At 41.8% G+C, this 21,719-nt stretch overlaps 1 protein-coding gene across 1 annotated transcript in view; it reads left to right on the top strand.

Annotated features, from left to right (window-relative positions):
- The window catches only part of Gria1 (glutamate ionotropic receptor AMPA type subunit 1), a 309,938-nt gene that overhangs the window by 165,679 nt on the left and 122,540 nt on the right, over positions 1–21,719 (top strand). The window contains exon 5 of the mRNA XM_051180635.1: positions 10,217–10,270. Coding sequence (XP_051036592.1) covers positions 10,217–10,270 — 54 coding nt within the window. The remainder of the gene's footprint in view (positions 1–10,216; positions 10,271–21,719) is intronic.

The raw sequence follows: 21,719 nt of genomic DNA, 5'->3' as shown, positions 1-21,719 counted from the left end.
CAAAGGACTCACAACTAACATAAAAGGAAGTCAGGGAGTTAAACAAAGCTAGATTTGCAAACATGGCCCAGTGTCTTAAAAACACAACTTTCCTCATGGCTAGAGTAATGGCTCAGAGGTTAAGAGCACTTGCTGAGGATCGGGGTTTGGTTTCCAGGCCCCAATTGGTGGTTATAATCATCTGTATTTCAGTCCAGGAGATCCAGCTCCCTTTCTGGCCTCCATAGGTACCAAGCACACATGTGATGCATAGACATACATGCAGGCAAAACACACATGCACATAACTTTTAAAATAAAACTTTCTGAAGTTAAGGATATGCCTCAATTAGTAGTGCTTGCTGCACAAACATGAGGACCTGAGTTCAAACTCCAGCACATACTTACAAAGCTGAATGGGGTGACACATGCCTTTAACCCCAGCACTGGGGAGCTAGAGATGGTTGGTTGATCCCAGGGGCTCACTGATCTGTGAGCCTAGATCAACTGGGGAGTACCCTAGGTCACAGATTTCTAAAACTAATATGGAATGCTGCTGAGGAATGACCAAAAGTCGATCTCTGTTTATAACACAAATGCATGTGCACACACACACTCACACACACACACACAAACATGAATACACATACTCATACACAAACATGTGAACATGCATACACACACTCACACATATACAAACATATGTGAACATGCATATATACACAGACCACATACACACATGCATATACACACATGTACACATACACACAAAGGTAACATGCACAACATAGATTATACTTTTCTTAACTGTACATCTATGGCTACTTTCTCTGTCAAGAACAAACTTTTCTTTCACAAGGAAGTGACTCATGTGATGAGCTTTTACACTGTTGTTTACAAACATCTTAAATTATTTCATTCTAAAATTCTGAAAACAGATACCAAAGTTTTGAAAGGATCCATGAGGCCACTTGATTGATAGCTTGTGCCACATTTTACAGCTGAAGATAAGGGAAACTATCGTGTATAGGAGACATAGTAGAGGAGCATCAGAAATCACAAAAGAGTGACAGGGTGGCTTAAAAGTGAGGAGATACAGAAGAGCAACTGAACAAACAGGGGTGAATGGCACACAGCTCTGCCTGCCTGCTGCTCTCCAACATGGGCAGAAGCAGAGAACTTAATCTCAAAGATGACAAGAAACCAATGTACCCGCAGTTCTACCTCTAGGACAAAACCACAGTGTTCTGAAGCCTCCAATTGTTTTGGGGTTCTGGTAAAGCCCACTGTTCCACACCAAGGGCCAGCAGAAAGAGGGGGCCCAACTTTCTACTCCTCGAGTCTCATGGGCCGTGACTGGTGCCATCTGGAGTGGAAACCTATCATTTAGGACTAAGTTACCCTTCAACCCTGATTATGAAGGACAGCTACAAGTCAGGGAGCCCAGAACACTCGGCCACATCCCTAGTATGGAAGACAACTGTGAGTGAAAAGAAGGCCTAATCTCAACATGCCAAGAATTTCAGGCAGGAAAGGGTAGTGTGGGGGAAGCCCTGCCCTTGGTGGCCAGAAAGATGAGCTCATCCCCTGAGGATAATGGCAGAGATGGTAGCCCTGTGTTTGAGGCAAGACCTCTATCTAGACCCATCTTTCTGCTGCAATGCTCACTGAGGGCTCCGAAGTTCAAAGGTGTAATTAACCTTTGCAGCTTCATCCCACCAGCAGCATGCCTAATGCTGACTTGCCTTTGAAGTGCTAGAGACTGACCTGCTGTGTGGATCTCATCAATGTGTTTGTATGTCCTTGCCAGCACACTTGGGAGACACCCCTGGCTAAAAAACAGCCACTTTTGGGTGTACTAAATGGGATATCATCAGCCTTGGAGAAGCAGCCTGATCCATAGATGTAGTGTATATAAAGGAGTCAAAGGAAGAAAGACACCATCAAATACAAGAGCACAGGAAAGAACAATTTCACAAGAGAACCAGATAAACTACCAAGCATCTGAATAGGGCCAGATAAAAACCATCAATGATTGAATGAACCATGAAAGCAACTATAAACATTATAGAAATCAACAACCCCTCTCCATAATAACCCTAAATGCAAATAATTATAAGCCTCCAATTGAATAAAGACTGGCTGGTCTGATTTAAAAATAATGTTCAATGAAGTATTGTCTATAAGAAACACACTAGCAAAAGGCACAGACTGAAAGTGATGGGAAGTCTGCATACTAAGAAAATGGAAGCCCTAATCAAGTGGAGGACTGTACTTACATATGATAATGCAAAGCTAAAATTAGACAGAGAAAATAAAGGTCACTGCTAAATGGAACCACCCATCAAGAACATATGCTCCAAACGTTGTTGCATACCAAGTCATAGAAGAACCACAGTGGTCAGACACAGACTGATGGAAACAGATAGAATAAAGCTGAGTGGCTTCATATCCTATGAATAAGGAGATAATTTAGTTAAAGAGAATAACAAAAAAAAATAAATTTCCAACATACATTATGCCATAGAACAAAGAAAGTTAGATATCTGCACAGCATTCCACCCAACAGCTGCCCAACAACTTCTCAGCAGCCCATGTAACAGTCACTAAAATCTATGGCATTTTGGGCAAGAAAATAAGATTTGACAAATATAATCAAAATAATTCATGTATATTATCATAGCATAGTGGAATAAAACTAGATATCAAGAGAAAAAGGAATGACATAAACTATACAAGAAGCCATAGGTTGTAGAATACTACCTATTTTTTAAGGAAATTTGTTATTTGTTAAGGAAAGCCAGAGGGAAATGTTTTCTAATCCCTAGAATCAAATGAAAATAAAACAAAATTTATCAGAACCTTTTGTTTACATAAAAACTAAAACTCAAGTTGCAAATTAATAACTTGATACACTTCGAAGGTTTAGAAAAGCAAAAATATAGAACTGCAAAATCAGTAGACAAATTGATTAAATGAAGACTACAATAACAATTTAAAAAAGAGAAAAGAAACAAAAATTTGGCTTTTAAAAAAGAAAACAAAATGAACAAGACTTTCCATCAACTAGCCAAGAGAAAGTAACAATGGAGATGAAAAGGGGACATCACAATGGATACCAATGAAATCCAGGGTATTTATGTCCCGAACATATAGAAAATCTGGAAGAAATAGATGGATTCCTAGAAGAGTATGACTTACCCAAATTAAATCAAGATGGTAAAAACAACTTCCTTAGATCTGTATTAAGCGATGAAAATAGAACAGCAGTAATGAGTCACCCAACAAAGAAAAGCCCAAGACTAGGAGAAATCACTGCCAAGTTCTATCAGATCTTTAAAGAAAAGCTCCTGAGACTATTCCACAGGCTAGAAAGGGAAGGAACATTACCAAAGGCATTTTGTAAAACCAGTATTACTCTGTCACCATAGCCAGATAAGGATGTACAGAGACAGGAGGTAGGGAGGGGTGAGACAGAGCAGGAAGGAAGGGACTAAGAGGAGAGAAGCAGAGAGAGATAGACTAATTTCCTTGACAAGCAGCAAAAACTCTATGGTTACCTGCACAGGATCAAGCCAAAAGCCTAACACAGATGGGTGCCAGACCTTCATTCCCCACCCCTTTCAGAGGAACTATCGGAAGATGATAGATTTGGGGAAAAGGGGACTTTCATTTCTGGGGATATGGACACTGATTGAATCCCCATGCTCCAGTGGATGGTCCCACACCATGCATAGATGTATATCACTAACTGGACTTCATGGATTACAAAAACAAATAGAAAAGATATGAAATTATGAGGGTATCATGTTGGTAGAGATATGGCAGGAGATGAAAAGGTCAAATGAAGGGTAAATATGATCACATCATATTTCATTGCTCACATATATTAAATTCTCAGGAATAAAAAAATTAAATGTTTTTCAAAAATACTTATAAAACAAATCTAAAACCACCTTTAAAAGATCAGATACTGTAATCAGATTGGTTTCAATAGACGCTAAAAAGCCATTGAAAAAATCCAGCATCTATTCGTGATAAAAATCCATGATGAAATTAGAAATAGAAACAACATACCTCAACATAATAAAGATTTTGTGACAAACTTACAACCAATATGATACTAAGCGGGGGAAATGAAAGCATTTCCTGTAAAATTAGGAATAAGGCAATGGTGTCCACTTTCTTCATTCATACTGAATATAGCATTTGGATTTAGAGCTATAAAGCAAGAGAAAAATAGAAAAACTTTAAGTAAGAAAGTCCAATTACCTCTATTTGGTTCTTTACTTAAACTACTAAACATTCTAATTAGGAGACTCTGAACTGATAGAAAAATTGCAGCAAATTACAAGGATATGAGAGCACACAAAATCAATAGCTTTCCTATACATCAATAATTTTCTAATACCTATTCATACTAAATTTAAAAATAAAAATACCTATGCATTAGTTCCCTTGCTGTTGTTATGGTGAAATATCCTGACAAGAAGTAATTCAGAGAAGAGTTTAGTTCGGATTATAATTCCAGAATGATAGAATCCATCATGGTGAGGAAAACAGGGAAGGCAAAGTAGCCAAAACAGGAAGCTGGCCAGTCACATTATAAAGGCACACAGGAAGCAGAGAACAGCAAGTGGGACAAGTCTATAGCACTTCAAATGCCACCCCCCCCCAGTGACATATTTCCTCCAGCAAAGACTATGCCTACTAAAGGTTCTGCAACCCAAAATAGCCTAGGAATGAACCTAACAAGAATTTTAAAGACCTCTATAATTAAACTCCAAAACAATAATAAATTATGAATAAGTGAATAAGACAATATAGATGGAAGGATGCCCCTCTTCCCTTACATATGGATCACCAGAGTTATAATGTGAAAATGGGCATATTGCTGAAAAGGTATCCACAGGAGTTGATACAGTCTCTATAAAAATTCCAATGGCACTCTTCAAAATACTAGAAAATATAACTCTGGAACTCACAAAGGACCCCAAATAGCTAAACCAATCCTGAAGGTAAAGAACAATGCTGGAGGCATCACCACCTGATCTCAAAACATATCATATGGCCATAGAGACAAAACCTGCATGGTATTGGCACAAAAACAAACATGACAACCAATAGAACAAAGTAGAGGTTGTAAATATAGACCCACGCCACTTAGAGCAGGTGCCAGAAATACACATTAGAGCAAAGACAGCCTTATCAGCCAATGGTGCTGAGGAAACTAGACTCCTACAAGTAGAAAAATGATGGTGGATCCCTCTATCTCTTTTTCACTCAGAAAAAAAAAATCAAAATAGATCAAAGGCCTTCATTTAAGATGACGACTCTGAATCTGCTAGAGAGAAAACACTTAAATTAACCATTGCTCAAGGACTCTCTGTAAAGAACCCCAGTAGGTCAGGACATGACAAATGGGATTACACACAATTAAAAATAGCCTGGACTTCAAAAGAAACAATCTGTAGAGTGAAGAACCCGCAGAACAGAAGAATAAAACTGTCCACTATTCATCTGCAAGGAGATTAGAATCTAGAATTCATAAGGAACACAAGAGGTTAAATACTAAAAGACAAAAGCAAATCATCCAATCAACAAATGGATAGATGTACTGAACAGACTGTTCTCAAAAGAGGTATAAATAATCAAGAAATGGATTAAAATCTGTTCCTCATTGTTAGCCATGAGGGAAATACAAATCAAACTCACTCTGAGTTTCTGCTCACTCTAGTCAAAGTGGCTAAAATTGTGCCAATGAGATGGACTAGCAGGCACAGAGGCATGGAGTGAAGCCTGAGTCTTGGAACTTACATGGTGGAAAGAGATGACCAATTCCTGCAAGATGGCCTCTGACCTTCACATGCACACACATGTTCACTGATATACACAACAAGTTTTTGCACTTAAAACATGAACCATCTCTACATCTCTAAGATCACTTTTATTTATTATTTTTAGTTAGCATACTAAGTAATTGGTTTTATCACATTTACATACATGTATATATTATAATTGTATTTGGCTCATATTTATTCCCATTAGCCTGTCTTATTGCTCCCCATTATATTGTCCTTATTTTCTACAGCAGATCACTTTCTTTTTTCATGTCATAAGTATGTAGTATGTGTGTATATATGTATACATATTATATAGGTATAAAATCTAGAGTCTTCATATAAAAGAAGCCATGACAAAAAAAAATAAAATAGCTAAGATCAAAGATAAAAAAAACAGTGCTAGATATAATGTTTCATGCCTTGAATTCCAGCATGCAGGAGGCAGACGCAGGTAATTTTCTGTAAGTATGAGGCAAGCCTGGCACACATAGTAAATTCCAGGTCAGCCAGAGATACATAGTGAAACACTGTCTTGAAAGAAAGAAGAAAAAAGGAAGGAAGGAAGGAAGGGAGTGAGGGAGGAAATACAACGACTGCTAGTAAAGATTCAGATAATAAGAAGGAGGAGGAGGAGAAGAAGAAAAAAAAACAAGGCACACACTACTTGTGGGAATGTTAATTAGCCAGTAGGGCTGTTCCTCAAAAACTGAAAGTGTAACTACCATGTAAATACATTCCAGCCACACTGTGCTGGCTAGATTTATATCAACTTGGCACAAGCTAAGGTCATGCGATAGGAGGGAACCTCAATTAAGAAAATACTGCCATAGGATTGGGCTGTAGATGAGCCTGTAGGATATTTTCTTAATTAGTGATTGACAGGGAAGGGCCCAACCCCTTTTGGATGATCCCCTAGGCCTGTGTTCCCAGGTTCTATAAGAATGAAAACTGAGCAAGCCATGTGACCAAGCCAATAAGCAGCTTCTCTGCATTGCCTCTGCATCAGCTCCTGCCTCCAGGATCTTGCTGTTTGAGTTCCTGTCCTGATTTCCTTCCATGGTGAAGAGTGCTACGGCAGGATAAGCCAAATAAATCTTTCTTTTTCTCCCCAACTTACACTTTGGTCATGATGTTCCATTGCAGCAATTAAAAAAAAAAAAAACTCATCAAGTGATCAAGTGATCTTAGTAGGTCAGAGATACAGGATACAGACACTGTGCTTCTTCCAGCACTACTAACAATAGCCAAGGTATCAATCAACAGATGAATGAATGAAAAAAAAAAAACATATTATCTACACCAAGGAGTTTCACTCAGCCGGGAATAAAAATAACACTTTCATTTGCAAAGGGGACAGAACTAAAGAGTATCAGTAAGTGAGGTAAGGCAGACTCAGAAAGCCAAGTACCACATGTTTCTTTCATAGGCAGAATGTAGATTTTAAAACATGAAAATGTATAACTTAAGGGGCTGGAGAGATGGTTCAGTATTTAAGAGCATTTGCTGCTCTTGAGGAGGACTTGGGTTTGGTTCCCAGTACCTATGTGGCCTGTAACTCCACTTCCAGAGTATCTTATGCCCTCTTCTAGACTCCAGAGCCACTGAACAATGTAATGCATATACATATATATATATATATAGAGAGAGAGAGAGAGAGACATATATATATATACACACACATGTAGACATACATAGTATAAAATAAAACAAATGTATAAAATTTTATACAAATATATTTATATAAAAGTGTATTTATATAAAAATAACCCTGAATGAATATATATATATAAATAATTTTCTTTGCCACTATATATATAAGACACAAAACAATATAATATGGCCATTAACGCTTAAGCCTTATCTATATAATATAGCCATTAAGAATTAATTTGAGGTGAGAGTTCACAAGAACCTCCCAGGGCCATCCATCACCCTGCCCTGTTTTATTATCTCTGCGGTGTTTATGACCTGCTGACGTCTTCTTCGTTCATCTATTTATATATTTACCATCTGGCTTCCTCCTAAAAACACATCTCAGCTTAGAGAGGTCACAGGAACCTTGCCTTGCTATTTGAGCTATACCCCAGCGCATTTTCCAGTGCTTAGCACAAAGTCCATGTTCAGTGGATGTTGGTTGAGCTAATCAAAGAAAGCTGTGCAGAAGAGCTGAGATGAAGTCATCTGCAAGTCATGCAGAGAGTTACAGAGACCTACAGGGGCCATCCATGTGTAGTCTGTGAATAAAGAAAATCCAAAGAACATCAACTTGTGATAAAAGTAAAGTGTGTGATGGAGGTGAGGGTAAGAATCCTGCCTTCACAATGCCCTTTTCAGTCAGTGTCTGTGTGCACATTATCTGTGCCTTGTTTACTGTGGGTTTCTCCCATACCAAATATCTCATTTTATTCCCTGTCTACTGTGCACCAGCTTCGTGTCATTAAGGCTTAATAAATATTTGTGAGATAAAACAGTCAAAGCAAAAAGTCAGATATTGGATAGAACCATCAGTGTCACCATCAGTTTGAGATGCACAAGTCGCTCATTTTTGTCAGTCAAAAGTAATCCTCTATTGGCTTTTCCTCTGCTTCCTTGTGTCGCTCCACTCCTGGAATGTGGTGAGCTCTGAAATATCTTTATTTGCTGTTTTGTGTTTATTGGAAGCTGAATAGGCTTTTGATAAAGGTGTATCCTTGTTGAAAAGACGGCATGCCACGTGGCAAGAAAATGGAAAAATAACAAGGAATTATTAATAAAACCATCACCTTGGTGTCATCTGAGCTCCAGCCGCTGGAATCTCAGTCTCACTATTCCAGCATGTGCATTGTGTGCTCTTGCATTTAATTATTCCCCTCATCAAAAAAAAATGTGAGCCATTATGCTCATACATCCAATTAAGGAGATATCTGAGTGTGGATTTTAATAACCTTGAGAATTTATTCAGTTGGGCTAAGAGCCTACGTGCCTTCTCATCCATTTTATGTCTCTTTGTAGCAGTGCAAGGGGAGAGGCATCAAGTGGGGTATATAAACCCAATTCAATAATTTTTAAAAAAGAAAGGAAGAAATAGATCAAGTTAATATCAGGCTTGTTGTGTCCAGAATCAAGGTGTGCAGCCTCAGCCATCATCATAAGTGGTGTGTCAAGCAGTCCCAGAAAACCCAGGATAGCTCTTTCCACAAATATTTCCCCTGACTTCAAGATGATTAAGGGCAGTCTGCATTCATGGTAGGAAGGTGGGGGCTGGGGAGATGGTTCAAGGGTTAAAGTGCTTATGGTACACATGTGAGGAGCAGAGTCCTGATCCGGGACACCCACATAAATGCTGGGTGGCTGCTCAACTCTAATCGCACTGTTCAGGAGGCAGAAACAGGGGATTCCGCAGGGCTAGCTAGCTGGTTACCTTGAGCGACTGACTGGGCATGCTCTTGCTTCAAGTGAGAGATTCTGCCTCTATATATAAAATGGAAACAGTCAAAGAAGGTACCTGCCCTCAACCTCTGTCTTCTACCTGCATGCATATACGTGTGTGTGTGTGTGTGTGTGTGTGTGTGTGTGTGTGTGTGCTACCACACAGACTTAAATGTATACGCCTGTATGCACACAAGCAATAAAAACATTTTATTTTCAGAAACAGACAGGAAAGGTTTGGAACTCCTGCCTGCTTCCCTAAAAAGTGACCTGGTGCCATACAGAAAGTGTCAGGCATCAGAGACCTCTGTCCTTCCACTACTAACAGACCACACAGGGGTCATATAAAAAAAATCACTTCCCCACTTCAGGCCACATTCCATATATTCAGTGAGGGGTTAGACCAGGTAATTCAGTCTTCCCTCCCAACACCCATGTTGAATGATCTATTGACATCTGGGTGCTAAACCTCCTAGGGAGGAGAACACAGAATTCAGAAAGCAGAGTTGGTGTCTGCATGCGGTTCATGCCTCAGTGACTACCCACTCACTCATGTGACCACCTGAACAGCCCTGACAGACCCCGCCGTGAATACCAGCCAGTTCCATGCAACACCAGATTCCTACACCATGTGTGTGGAAAGCTTGGTGGGAAAACTGCAGTGAGTACTTAGGCTTTCTCCTTGCAGTTGCAGTGCTAACCTCCCCCTAACCCCCGACACCCAAACCAGTCAATAGTGACTGCATATCCTGTATTCACTTCTCCATAGCTGTGCAACCTAAAGGAGCATCAGTTAGCCCTCTGTGGCTCTTTCTCATCTGTCAAAGATGCTAGCAGCATCACCGTCATTACGCAGTAAGGATGTTACAGCTTTGTGCACTTGGGACAGAGAAGGGCATGTCGTAAACGGCCAGTTGATGTCATCACTGCTCCTGTCACTGTACATGTGGGTATAACTAATGAGTACCCTCCCGTTCTGTCTTTCAGATTGTGAAGCTGGAAAAGAATGGCATCGGTTACCACTACATCCTTGCCAATCTGGTGAGTGCAGTAGGACCTACAGCCCAGACCTGTGCTTCCCACACCTAGGGTCTGAGCTTGCCTTACATCCACCTGATGTGAACCATGTAGGAGGAAGGGACAATTCACAGTGGCATTGCTAAGCCTCAGAGGCACCAAGTGTACCTCTTTCCCTCTAGCCTTCTGCTATAGTTTCTTTTCTGTTGCCAGAAACAAAAAGCATCCTGTCTAAAAAGTAATTTAAGGGACAAAGGCAGTTATTTCAGCTTACAGTTCCAGGTTCGATACATGCACCTGATTGTTTGCTTGCTCTCAGCTCATCAACTTCTCCACTTTTATTAGGTTCAGCACTCCCTGATTAGGCAACAGTGCCACCCACAGTGAGCTGGGCTGGATCTCCCCACATCAATCACTAGATTAAGAGAACTCCCCTCACAGGTCTGCCCATAGGTCAAGTCTCCCCTCCCTCCCTCCCTCTCTCTCTCTCTCTCTCCCTCCCTCTCTCTCTCTGAGACTCTCTTCCCAGGTGCCTAGGTGATAACAGGTTGTGACAAGTTGACAGTTGAAACTGATCATCACAGTCCTGCTGTCAAGCTACAGCACACTACCCATGAACAGCTAGCTGTCCTTGGGAGACAGCATGCTGGAAGCTACAGTACACACCTTTATCTCTCATAAGTGCCCCCTCTTTGATTAGCTCTGACCCTAGCAGTGAGAAAAATCACCACATCTTGGAACAGCCAGGGAAAGTCTGAATCCCACTGGTTTGGACCCAACCCTGGTTTTACTATTCACAGATACGGGCATTTAAATCATAATTACACTAAAATTGACAAATCTTTAACCAGGAAATATCTTACAGGGTAATGTATACTAATGTCAGTTTAGAGGTTTTTTTTTTTTTTTCATTTTTATATACAGTCTAAATAAACCTGTGTCTTTAAAAAAAAATGTCTTCACTTTAACATGCTGTAGCTGAATATCGGGTGCTATTATTTTGTACGCCATGGAGACAGTTTGGTTTCTCAAGTGCTTTGTATGCACACACTTTTTACGTGGACACCAGAATGTGTCTGTGTAAGTTTTCTCTGGCTATCGTCATCTCTGTCATGTCTACTCTTCCTGTGTCATGGTTCCCACTTTTATCTTTTATATCATAAACTTTGATTCTTCAAGCTCTTTTCTCCATAGTCAAATGTAATATTCTTTTGTACTCAGACTTTAATATTAAATCTACAGATCACACACTAACTTATAGCACTCACTTCCGTGGTTCTGTATGCGTTTATATGGCTATGAAACCATCATGACTTTATTTTAAATTTTCATTACCCCCAAACCCATGCACATCAGTAGTCATTACATACCTCACACTCCAAGCTCCCCACAGCCTCAGGAAATCATTATCTCAGTGGACAGTAGCCCATTATAGACAGACAGCCTGTTTTGTTCATCCCTGACACGGCTGATGGACTTCTAAGTCGTTATCACATTGAAACTGGTATGATAAACACTGTTGCATACAATTTTGACCCGTGTAGTACACCAAGGCTAGGGGCTGCTGGGCTGTGCACTGCACTAGACCCTGTGTGTAACACTTTCAGGAACTCCACAGTTCTTTCCCACAGTGACTGCACTTGCCGTCAAACCTGAACCCACAAGACACACGGCCATATACCCATTTCCCTTGATAGCCACCCCTCCTACAAAGCGTTTCCTTTACCTTGGCCTGCCTTCTTAACTTGTCATGTTTCCATTCAGTTGTGGTATTTACCATATTTTAATCTATGAGAATGTTAACCTTCTGAGCTAAATAAATAGCCACATTCAGTTTGAGTCAGGTTATCTAGTTATGGTTACCTCTGGGAGATGTTGAAGGAAAGAAATAAAAGATTGGCATTTTATACTGTATTAGGAATAAAGGTCATTAGTTGAATTAAGGCACACAATCCGTGTCTAAAATTAGGGTTCAGACATCTGTCTAATCCTTAAGTTCTGCCCTGCCTGCTCTCCAGCCTGTATTTCTCCCTCTCTACCCTCTGAACCTCTCTTGCCTTGTTTGCCCCAGAGCCCCTAGATCAGGACTGGAACTAAGAAGGACTTCCTGAGAAAGGTGTCACTTAGGTGTCAAGGGCTATATCCATCATCTTTTCAAGATATTTGCATTTTAATGTTTAGAATCTTTATGGAGAAGTTAAGGATCTCATCCCTGAAAGATAATTTGCAAATAAATAAATAAATAAATAAATAAATAAAATAAATAAATAAATAAACAAACCTGTTCATTAAAACTGAGGAAAAATTGGACATCCCTTTTATACCAGATCCACAGGGCTGGATGGGACCTTGGAAGACAGTTCCATCAGAACTTCTTTTACTTGTAGGGAAGCAGAGCCATTAAGGGAGTATGGCTCAGCCAGTGTTATACAATAGCAAGAAGTGTAAGTAGGCAAGCACCAACGCTGGTGACAGCATCCACTGCCCTTGAACACCTGCTGCTTGGGGAAGAAAACAGAACCTGGGCAAAGGTATACACAGTTACCTCCTTTGGTAAGGCAGAAATGACCCAGTGGCCTTCAGAGCCTCTGAAGGAAGAACCCAGGTAGTCAAACCACCAGCCCTCATCTGTCATCAAGTGACCCCTCAGCCACAGCCTCCCCAAGTCAGCTCCTCAGGTTGCACTATCTTTCTGATCCACATTTTTCCTCTTCTGACCTAATGAGTTCTCAGATCCTAACAACTGCCACTAATAGGCTGCAAATTGCAAACACCCGCCAGATAGGAAAGACTGGCGTGTTCCAATAGATTAGTTGATAATTAGGCTTCAAATTCCTAATTAATTCAGCTTGAGACATGGTGGAGGGTGTGCTGTGTTTTCTTTCCCCTTCAGAGGAATATCACAATTTATACGATGATAATTTTTAGAAGTCCAGCCACATAATTAGCCTGCTGCTGCATGGATCTACTCCTTGTCTTAGGAGCACTGCATCTCAGGTACAATTACAGATTAAGGAACAGAAACCCTTTGGAAAGGATGAGCATGTGCCACAGTTCTTTCCACTTGGTCAGAAGGGCTGGGCTTCAGAGCAGAGCCCAGACATCTTCCCTCTGGCCACTTTGGAGCATTCTGTAGGACTCAAATCACCACCCGTGGAGAGCTGCCAGAGGAAGGAGGGAGAGGGAGCAAGGCTGGTGAAGACAGAATCTGAAGGCTTCAAACCCTGTTTTATGGCCTACCTAACGTCACTCTTACTTAGCTAACTTTCTGAGCAATCAAGCCCCAGACCTCAGTTTCCCCATTTGTCAGTTGGAAATAGTAGTTCTCTGACTTCTTAGGAAGTAACCAAACATTGCCAGGTGATCCCTGTCTTGAGTAGTTAAGCATTCCATACAATTAGACAATTTTTAATTATTTTTTGTATTTTGAGATTATAATGTAATCTCCCCTTTCCTGCTCCTCTCTCTAAATCCTCTTATATGCTCTCTTTCAAACTTATAGTCTCTCTTTCATTAATAATATATATTCATAAATGCCCTGCTCAATCTATGTAATTGTACTTGCATGAATGTTTTCAGAGCTGACCATTTGGTAGTAGATAGCCAATTGGTGTGTTTTTCCCCGGGGAAGACTATTTTCCCCATTCTTAGCATTCTTTAGTTGCCTATACAGGGTTGAGGAGTCATGACCTTTCCCCCTTCTATGTCTATTGCTGTGGTTCTTGTTCAGCTAATGTATGAGGAGTCATGTTGGTAAGACTTTATGGATATAGCTTCTGATACTCCTAGGAGGTACAATCCCACAGCAAACACCTCATTTCTCTGACTCTCGCAGTCTTCCTACCCACTCTTCTGCAATGATCACAGAGCCTTGGGTGCACGAGTTGTATTGTAGATACCCATTGGGACTATGCTCCACAACTCTGTGTTTTGATTGGTTATGATTTTTCTATAATGGTCTCCATCTGTCACAAAGAGATGTTTCCTTAATGATGGGTGAGGACTACACTTACCTATGGGTATAAGGACAAATATTGAGAATATAGTTAGTGGTGGTCGTAGGTTCTCCCAGCTCTATGAATTTACTAACCCTGGGTAGTTGGATAGGTTTCCAGTACCAACATGATCTCCCTCTGTTGAGTGGGCCTTACTATGTCCAAGGTTGGTGGGCCACTAGTGCATTTTTAGGGTTATTGTGCCATGTTGGTCCTTATAGTGGTTCTTGGGTATCATCATTGGGTAGGACTGTTGGTTGCTTCCCTATTTTGGAAGCTTGCATGGTGCCTTTTAGGAACATGAAAACTAGTCCTCAGAGTATAGGCTTTAAGTTCAGTTCCAGCTGTGGGGCCTCTGGGCCCCACATCTGAAGTACATGGTGTCTTCTGCAATAGGGACTTATCCTAGGTTAAGGATTCATACTAAAAAAAATTGACACCTTTGGTATATGTCCATGTATCATATGCATACACACACACACACATATATATATATATATATATATATATGCACATACATGCTTATATATCTATTCTTAATTTACATTATATGACAACATAGACACTGTAGTACAACACTGGATTCTCCATTTAACTTGAACAATGCAGAACTTGGAGAACTATGACATTATACCTGCATTTCTCCAAACCCATTCTCTTAAGATATAATTCATATTTCCTACTACCTGCTTAAAGTAAATTACCCTGGATTCTCAACATGTTCACAAATGTATACATCTCCACGATCAGCTTTTTAGAAATACAATACTTTTCTTGATTCTTTGAGAATTCCATGCAGTTATGCAATGTGTTCTGATCATATTTTCTCCCACTCTGCCTCCTGCCTCCTCCCAGATCCACCCCTACCACTTCACCCCTCCCATCTTTGCATCCTCTTGTGTTTAATTTTTTAATAACTTACAGAGTGTACCTTATGGGGCGCATATACTTCTGGATAAGTGACCACCCATTGGAGGATGATTGACATACCAGGAGCCACACAGAAACTAAAGGAAAACTGACTCTCCTTCCTCCAGAAGCCATCAATTATCAATAGTTTCTCAGCTAGCGTTGTGAACTCATAAGCCCTTTCCCTGTCCATGCTGGAATATTGAAATACTCAGTCTCATGCAGGTCTTCTTCAGGCAACCACAACTGCCTGGATGCCGTGGTCCTGTCATGTCCCCAAGACTCTTTCACAGCAGTCTCCACAATCTCTGGTTCTTACAGTCTTTGTACCTCAGCTTCCAAAATGGTTCCTGATCTTTTCAGGGAGGGGATATGATGTTGATGATCCATTGGGAGCTGAGCACTCCACTGTTCTTGTTTAGAAAACACTTGTTCTCTGCACTTCGACCAATTAAGAATTTCTGTCTGCTGTCCACTGCACAAAAGGCACTTCCTTTTTGAAGTCTGTGACCAATGGGTAAAGACATGTCTTTAGAGGCCACTCATCTAGAAAAGTGATAGTAATAGATTCATCCATGGGGCCTATGAGCCCCACCGCCTTGTGTTCTTTGATGATTTACAATTTCAGGCATGTGTCTCCTCCTGACCACAGTAAGTTTAATGTGTCTTCATCACATGACAGAGAACTTCTCTCTAACCATTGGTCATCATTCCCCCCCATCACCTTTAACTCACACCTGTCTTGCCCTTCTACACTCCAGCTCAAGAGAGCCATTCCCCTGATTACTGCCTCTCTGCCCTCATCTACTCCAGACATACATTTCTGTATCCTCCATCTAACTCTGATGCTATATCCTGACCCTCCTGGTGGCTCTTGTAGTTGACATTATAGTCAACTTTCCAAATGAAGAAACAAAGGTACAATGACTTTCCCAATGTCACCACATTTATGAAACAACAGAGATGGGCTTCCCCGCAGTTCACAGAAATCCAGAGTTCTTGTGAGTCACTAGTGTAGCCTGTGACACTGGGCATAAGACAGTTAGAGACGTGAGTGTAGGGGCAAGTACCTGTCAAGAGGATTGAATTCAATGATAGTAGTAAGTCCAGAATGAAAACTCAATAAGTGTCATTCAAGCAATCCCTTCTAGTCTGGTAGAAGCTGAGGGAGGATGGGATCTGGTCTCCCAGTGTTTACTAATTATCTTGGAGTCCAGAGAAGCCAGTTATTTATACCACCACTGTGGCCACCACTAATTCCAGAGGTGTTTAGAGTCAGAAGTTTTGGTCCATAGAGCAGCTAGTTGATTTCCTCAGCCCAAGAAGAAACTGTTCTTTAATCCCTTGCTCACCCACACTGAGAAATCTGTAGACTCCTTCTGCGAGGTCTAGCTCACCCACTCCCCTTCCCTCAGCATCATATGGGGTCATATTTGCCTCTGAAGCCTCTGGTGAGGGGGTGGTACAAGCACTGGTGAAAAGGGTGGCTCTCCTATGGGACTAACCTAGGTTTGAACTCTGGTTTGTACTTATCAGCTGTGTAACATTAGTCAAATTCCTTACAGTCTCTGAGCTCCCATGGCTTATGTCTAAAAAGGAGTAAGGATATTAATTGCCTCCTCCAGTGATGCTATGAGAATTAAGCAAGATGAGGTAGAGGAAGTGCTTGGAGTAATACATGACCCCAAATGGGCCCTTAATAAGTGTTGGTAATTACCACCATAATTACTATCATCAGTGTCCTCATCATCATTACTGATATTCCTATCCGGGAACAAGATACCATCTTTTGAGATCCCTCAGGTCCCTCCTACATCAAATCGCATCTCCATGTTATATGCCCAAAGTACCTTCCACTTACCATAATTAAGATTAGGAAAGCCACACAGATCACATGATGCCTTCTTTGCTGTTAATCTGAAACACACAATGGCAGCACATGGCCTGTTTCATCTACTCCTGACTTTTCAGGGCCTGGGAGAGGGAGCTACAATGAATGAATTTTTTTGAAAAGGCACTGAAGAAAGGCATAAAGGAGTAAAGGGGTGATGCAGTGAAGTGGTTTCTCAAGGGCTCAAGGGCATTTATGCTTGTGCCTTGTGTACTTAAAAACAGCATTTTGTGACTGATAAAGTAAGCAGAGAAGGGCCAGGAAATGGCTCTGTGATTAAAGGCTCTGCCAAGGACTAGAGTTGTATCCCCACAAACAGTGTAAATGCATGTGTGTGTGGCAGCCACAGAAGAAGAAGGAGCTGGGATCCCATGAGCAAGCTGGCTAGTGAGACTAAACATGTCCAAGAGCTCTGAGTTTGATCCAGAGACCTGGCCTCAACCTGTAAAATTGAGTAGCAATGATCTTTTCTGACATCAACCTCAGGTCTCCACATGGATATTCATCTACATGTTCACATACCCACAGACATGTGATCCCACACATGCAAACACATACACACATGCAAAAATGAAAACAATATTCCTGCAGAAAGGGCAGGAAAGTGAATGCAGTTGTGAATATACAAATGCTAAGTAGATGATGGGCAGGTCTTCTCACCTATTCCCTAGGAATGGCCAGTTCCTCCTCTGCTCCATGCCTAAGTGAGGCCCACTCTTCTGGTTCCTGGGATGGAGGTGCCTACCTCTAGGCAGGCCCTTACTTCTGGCAGCCATCATAGCCTCTGCCCACAGGGTGTGGTCTGTACCCTGTTTTCCCTGGTCACTTCTGGCTCTGGAGGAGAGTGTGTTCTATCCTTCCACAAGCCCATCTGGCAATGCTTGTGGTTGTCTCTTTGGTGTGCACACCTTCAACCCAGATTCCTTCCTGCCCTCTGGTTCTAGGTCCCAGGGTGTGATTCTGACAGTTGACTAATCCACCCTGGGAGCTGCTTATGTCCCTTGTCTGGTATTGCTGGGCTCGCAAAGGAAGCCCTAAGAAGTGTACTCTTATCCTGTAAGCACTCTGACCTTGTCCCCCAACTAGATCAGATCATGTAAAAGCAAGGCGATAATATCTGTGGCAGTTACACAGCCCTGCCTAAGTCATCTGAAAGAAGAGACTATGACATCATTGAAGAGGCACTGAGAGTGTGGGGAAGGACATCCAGGAAAGTGCAAGACCAGGCACCTACCCACACATCAGCACGGAAGTAAAAATGTGCCATCCACCTGGTTTCAAGAACCTGAGAGGGATGGGCTTGAAGGTCCCTAAGAACCCTCACCTTACCAGTCCTTCATTTTACAAAAGGTACACTCCTGCTCAGAGGAGCCACCCTATCTCCCACTGGATGGTCTGGGACTGGAGCAATGCTTCTTGGCGCCTGTTACATCTTTCCCTGGAACTGCCATGACGGCCAACTCTGGTTGGCATTCATGCAGATGTGCAGGGCAGAGGCTATAGCAACTGTCCGTGTGGGATGCCCCTACCATCGCTTACTTGGAAGCATTGAAGGTACCTTAAAACCACAAGCAGCAGGCGAGGAGAACGGGTGCAACGGGAAGGACACAGAGCCTGCCCCTTGTCTGTTCCTCTTCCTATGGATGAAGAGCAAACAAGAGTAGGAGGGGAATGGAACCCCAGGAACCAGAGAGCCTGTCCTGAGAATTTGGCAGGTGGCCAAGTTAATCCCCTGGAGATGGGCCATCTAATAACCCTGTGTTTGTTGCTTTTCTTCCCGTTATGACAAAACACCCGAATGAAGGGACCGAAGGAAGGATTAGTCTGTTTTGCACACAGTATATGGGGACAAAGTCACTCATGGCAAGGGAGGCAGGAGCATGAAGTGACTGGTCACATCAAATACACAATAAGGATCAGAGAAAGACAAATACTGGCTCTGTTCAGTTTCTCCTTTTAACTTTTATTATTCATTCTATGACCTCTAACCATGAGATGATGTCTCCCAGGGTGGATATTTCCTCCTCCTCCAGATCCAGGGCTGGTATTGCTTTCTTTTCTCTCTAATGTACTCGGGTGAAGAAGTTCTTCCTCACTAGACATTAAGTGACCTGAGAGGAGGGACGGGGCCTATCTGGATCTCTTCTGTATCCTTGTAGCTGTGATATGTGTGGCAATGCTGAGTGCTCATTAATGAATAAGCAGATAAATTAATGTATTATTATGTAGAATATCCTTTTCTCCGTATTCCCAAAAGAGCAAAGGCTATTGTCATAGCTCTTAGTTGCTCATCATAAACAAAAGGGTTGCTGTTGATGAAGACACCACCATCTCTGATTATAGGACATTGAGAAATTAATCTTAAACTGATCAGGAAACTCTCTCCCTGATGTTTAGTCTTTAAAGTCCTGTAAAGGCTGCTGGGGAAGAAAAGACATCAATGGCCTTGCCCAGGTACAATAGTGGCCTGATGGTTATAAAGGTAACCAATCACTTTCTAACTATCTATAAGGAAGGCCTGCTCCCTCAGATGGATTTCATGTCTCATTCTGTAAACTTTCTCAAAAGCCCATGTCTGAGGAGACCATATGTCCTAGGAGTAAACCTATTGGTGTGTTTTTATACCAATTATTCTCAGTAGGTTTCCAATTTACCATGTCTTTAGATTTTCATGCATTTTACACCATGCGTCTAGTGGATGCCTACTATAGGTGAGGGCCTGAAAATGAACAAACCATAATTTAAAAAATAATATGTTTTTTCTGGAAGTCCTGCCTGGCTTTCTCTGCATAGTAATGTTGAGACTATGTAGGAAGAGATTGGTTGAGATCTACCAGTAATTCTAGACATAAGAAGTCACCCTATGCCCGGAGAGTTTTGAAGGTTGAACTTACTCTGAAGTTACTTAGACCAAGAGTCAACCACAACCACAATCAGATATGGAAGAAGTAAAATGAGGGCATTCTCTGGAAGACAGCAATCTCAGATCATGTGGGGCATCTCCAAGCCTTGCATCAACTGCCCGGGCTGCATATCCCTGACCTTCTAACACAAACTTTCATCAGTTTGTTTTAAACCCAGGACTGAGATCTGGTGATCCTGAGTAACCTCTATAATATTCTACTGATGATGGACACGTGCAGGGTCAGCCTGCTTTTGCATTTGCAGATACCAGAGTGTGCAGGTACCTTTCCCTGACCTCAGAGAGAAATGGATGAGTCAACCCTATGCTTTATTTTTTTCTAATGTGGATGACATGTTTATTCCCTGGCTTTCGCACAACTACAATGTTTCACTGACTTGCTAAGACCACATTAGCTGGTGTGTTAGCAGAGATAATATGGTATGAGATACCTTGAAGGTTTGGCTTGTGAAGGTGGCTAAAATGGGAAAATGGGGAGATTTTTATGCAAAGACATGGGTTTTTGATGATTAATCATCAGTTGAAGACTGTTCCACAGATACACTCTTATTCACCTGTGTGGTTGTAGAATTACAGATCAAAGCCGAAAACACCCTCAGGAGAGAAGTAAGCTGACCCAGGAGTCCATGCACCTTTGGGGCTGAAGCTCTGTTTTCAGATGGAATCTTGGGGAGAACCCTACTTTGTAAAAGCTGAAAAGCAAGGCTACCTTGGCAGGCATGAGAGTCGGAAAGTAGGCCTCTGTCTTTTGTTGAATTCAGCATGGTAACCTCTGCAACCTGTGCCTGGGATGTATCTTGAAGGATTATTGATCTGACAGATGTCTTTGATAAATCAATAACCACTTGCCTGTACAGATGCCCTAGAGCAAAGAGTTCATGAGCTTCAAAGACAGAACAAGAAATTATGTGGTTATCCCTAAAACTCTTCCTGGGGCTTTTATCTCTGACCTGGTTCGCAATAAAACAAAATGCAGAAAGTCAAGAGACCCTTTAGTCCTTGAGACAAGAGGTCTCAAGGGCAGAAGGTAACAAGATTAACACTTGTAAGGAAGTCAAGGATAGAGTGGGTTCTGTTGCTTCCTTTCTCTGCACATTCTTCACATGCCACCCTGCACCAGGCACTGTTTGTGGACCTTGTGGGACTGTGGCCTTGCTTTTGAGGAGCAGCTGTGGTTTCTTCCTTTGTCACTACCACAGACAACAAAGAGATGCAGAAATGAAAACCTAACACCCCAAGGGCAGCCTCCAGTGGTGCTGGAGATAAGCATCCTGGTCTCCAGGGACCTCCTCCCTCATGTGAAACTGAAGCCTGTTCCAAGGGCTCCTGCACAAGACGGGATGAATGAACAGGAAGGTAGATGGTTGGGTGCACAGAGGTTGAAACCCAGGCCCGAGTCACCTTACTCCCTCCACCTCTCACTAGCTACACTAGTTTGAGAGAAGCCAATCTACTGAGTTTTCTCATTCCCAGGGTCCAAGTGTTAGTAGAAACACCTTCTTCTTGGTGTGGTTAAGAGGGTTAAATGCCATAATCAAGGCAATGGCCCCATGGCAATGCCTGCTACCTTGTTTGGTTTCTGGCTGATTCATGCAAAACGCAATGGCTGGTATCATCACTTTAACAAAAATCAGTCTCCCTTGAGATCTGACTGCTCATCTGTCTGGCCCACCTTGCAGAGGCTTAGAGAACAAATTTCCCACTTCTTTCCCATGACAACCCTCCTGAGAGTCGAGTACATCCTTCGCCTACCCT

The sequence above is a fragment of the Phodopus roborovskii genome, unplaced genomic scaffold (genome assembly GCF_943737965.1).
Source record: "Phodopus roborovskii unplaced genomic scaffold, PHOROB, whole genome shotgun sequence".
NCBI lineage: Eukaryota > Metazoa > Chordata > Mammalia > Rodentia > Cricetidae > Phodopus > Phodopus roborovskii.
The sequence above is the reverse complement of the archived record's forward strand: the minus strand, read 5'-3'. Positions and strand labels throughout refer to the sequence as shown.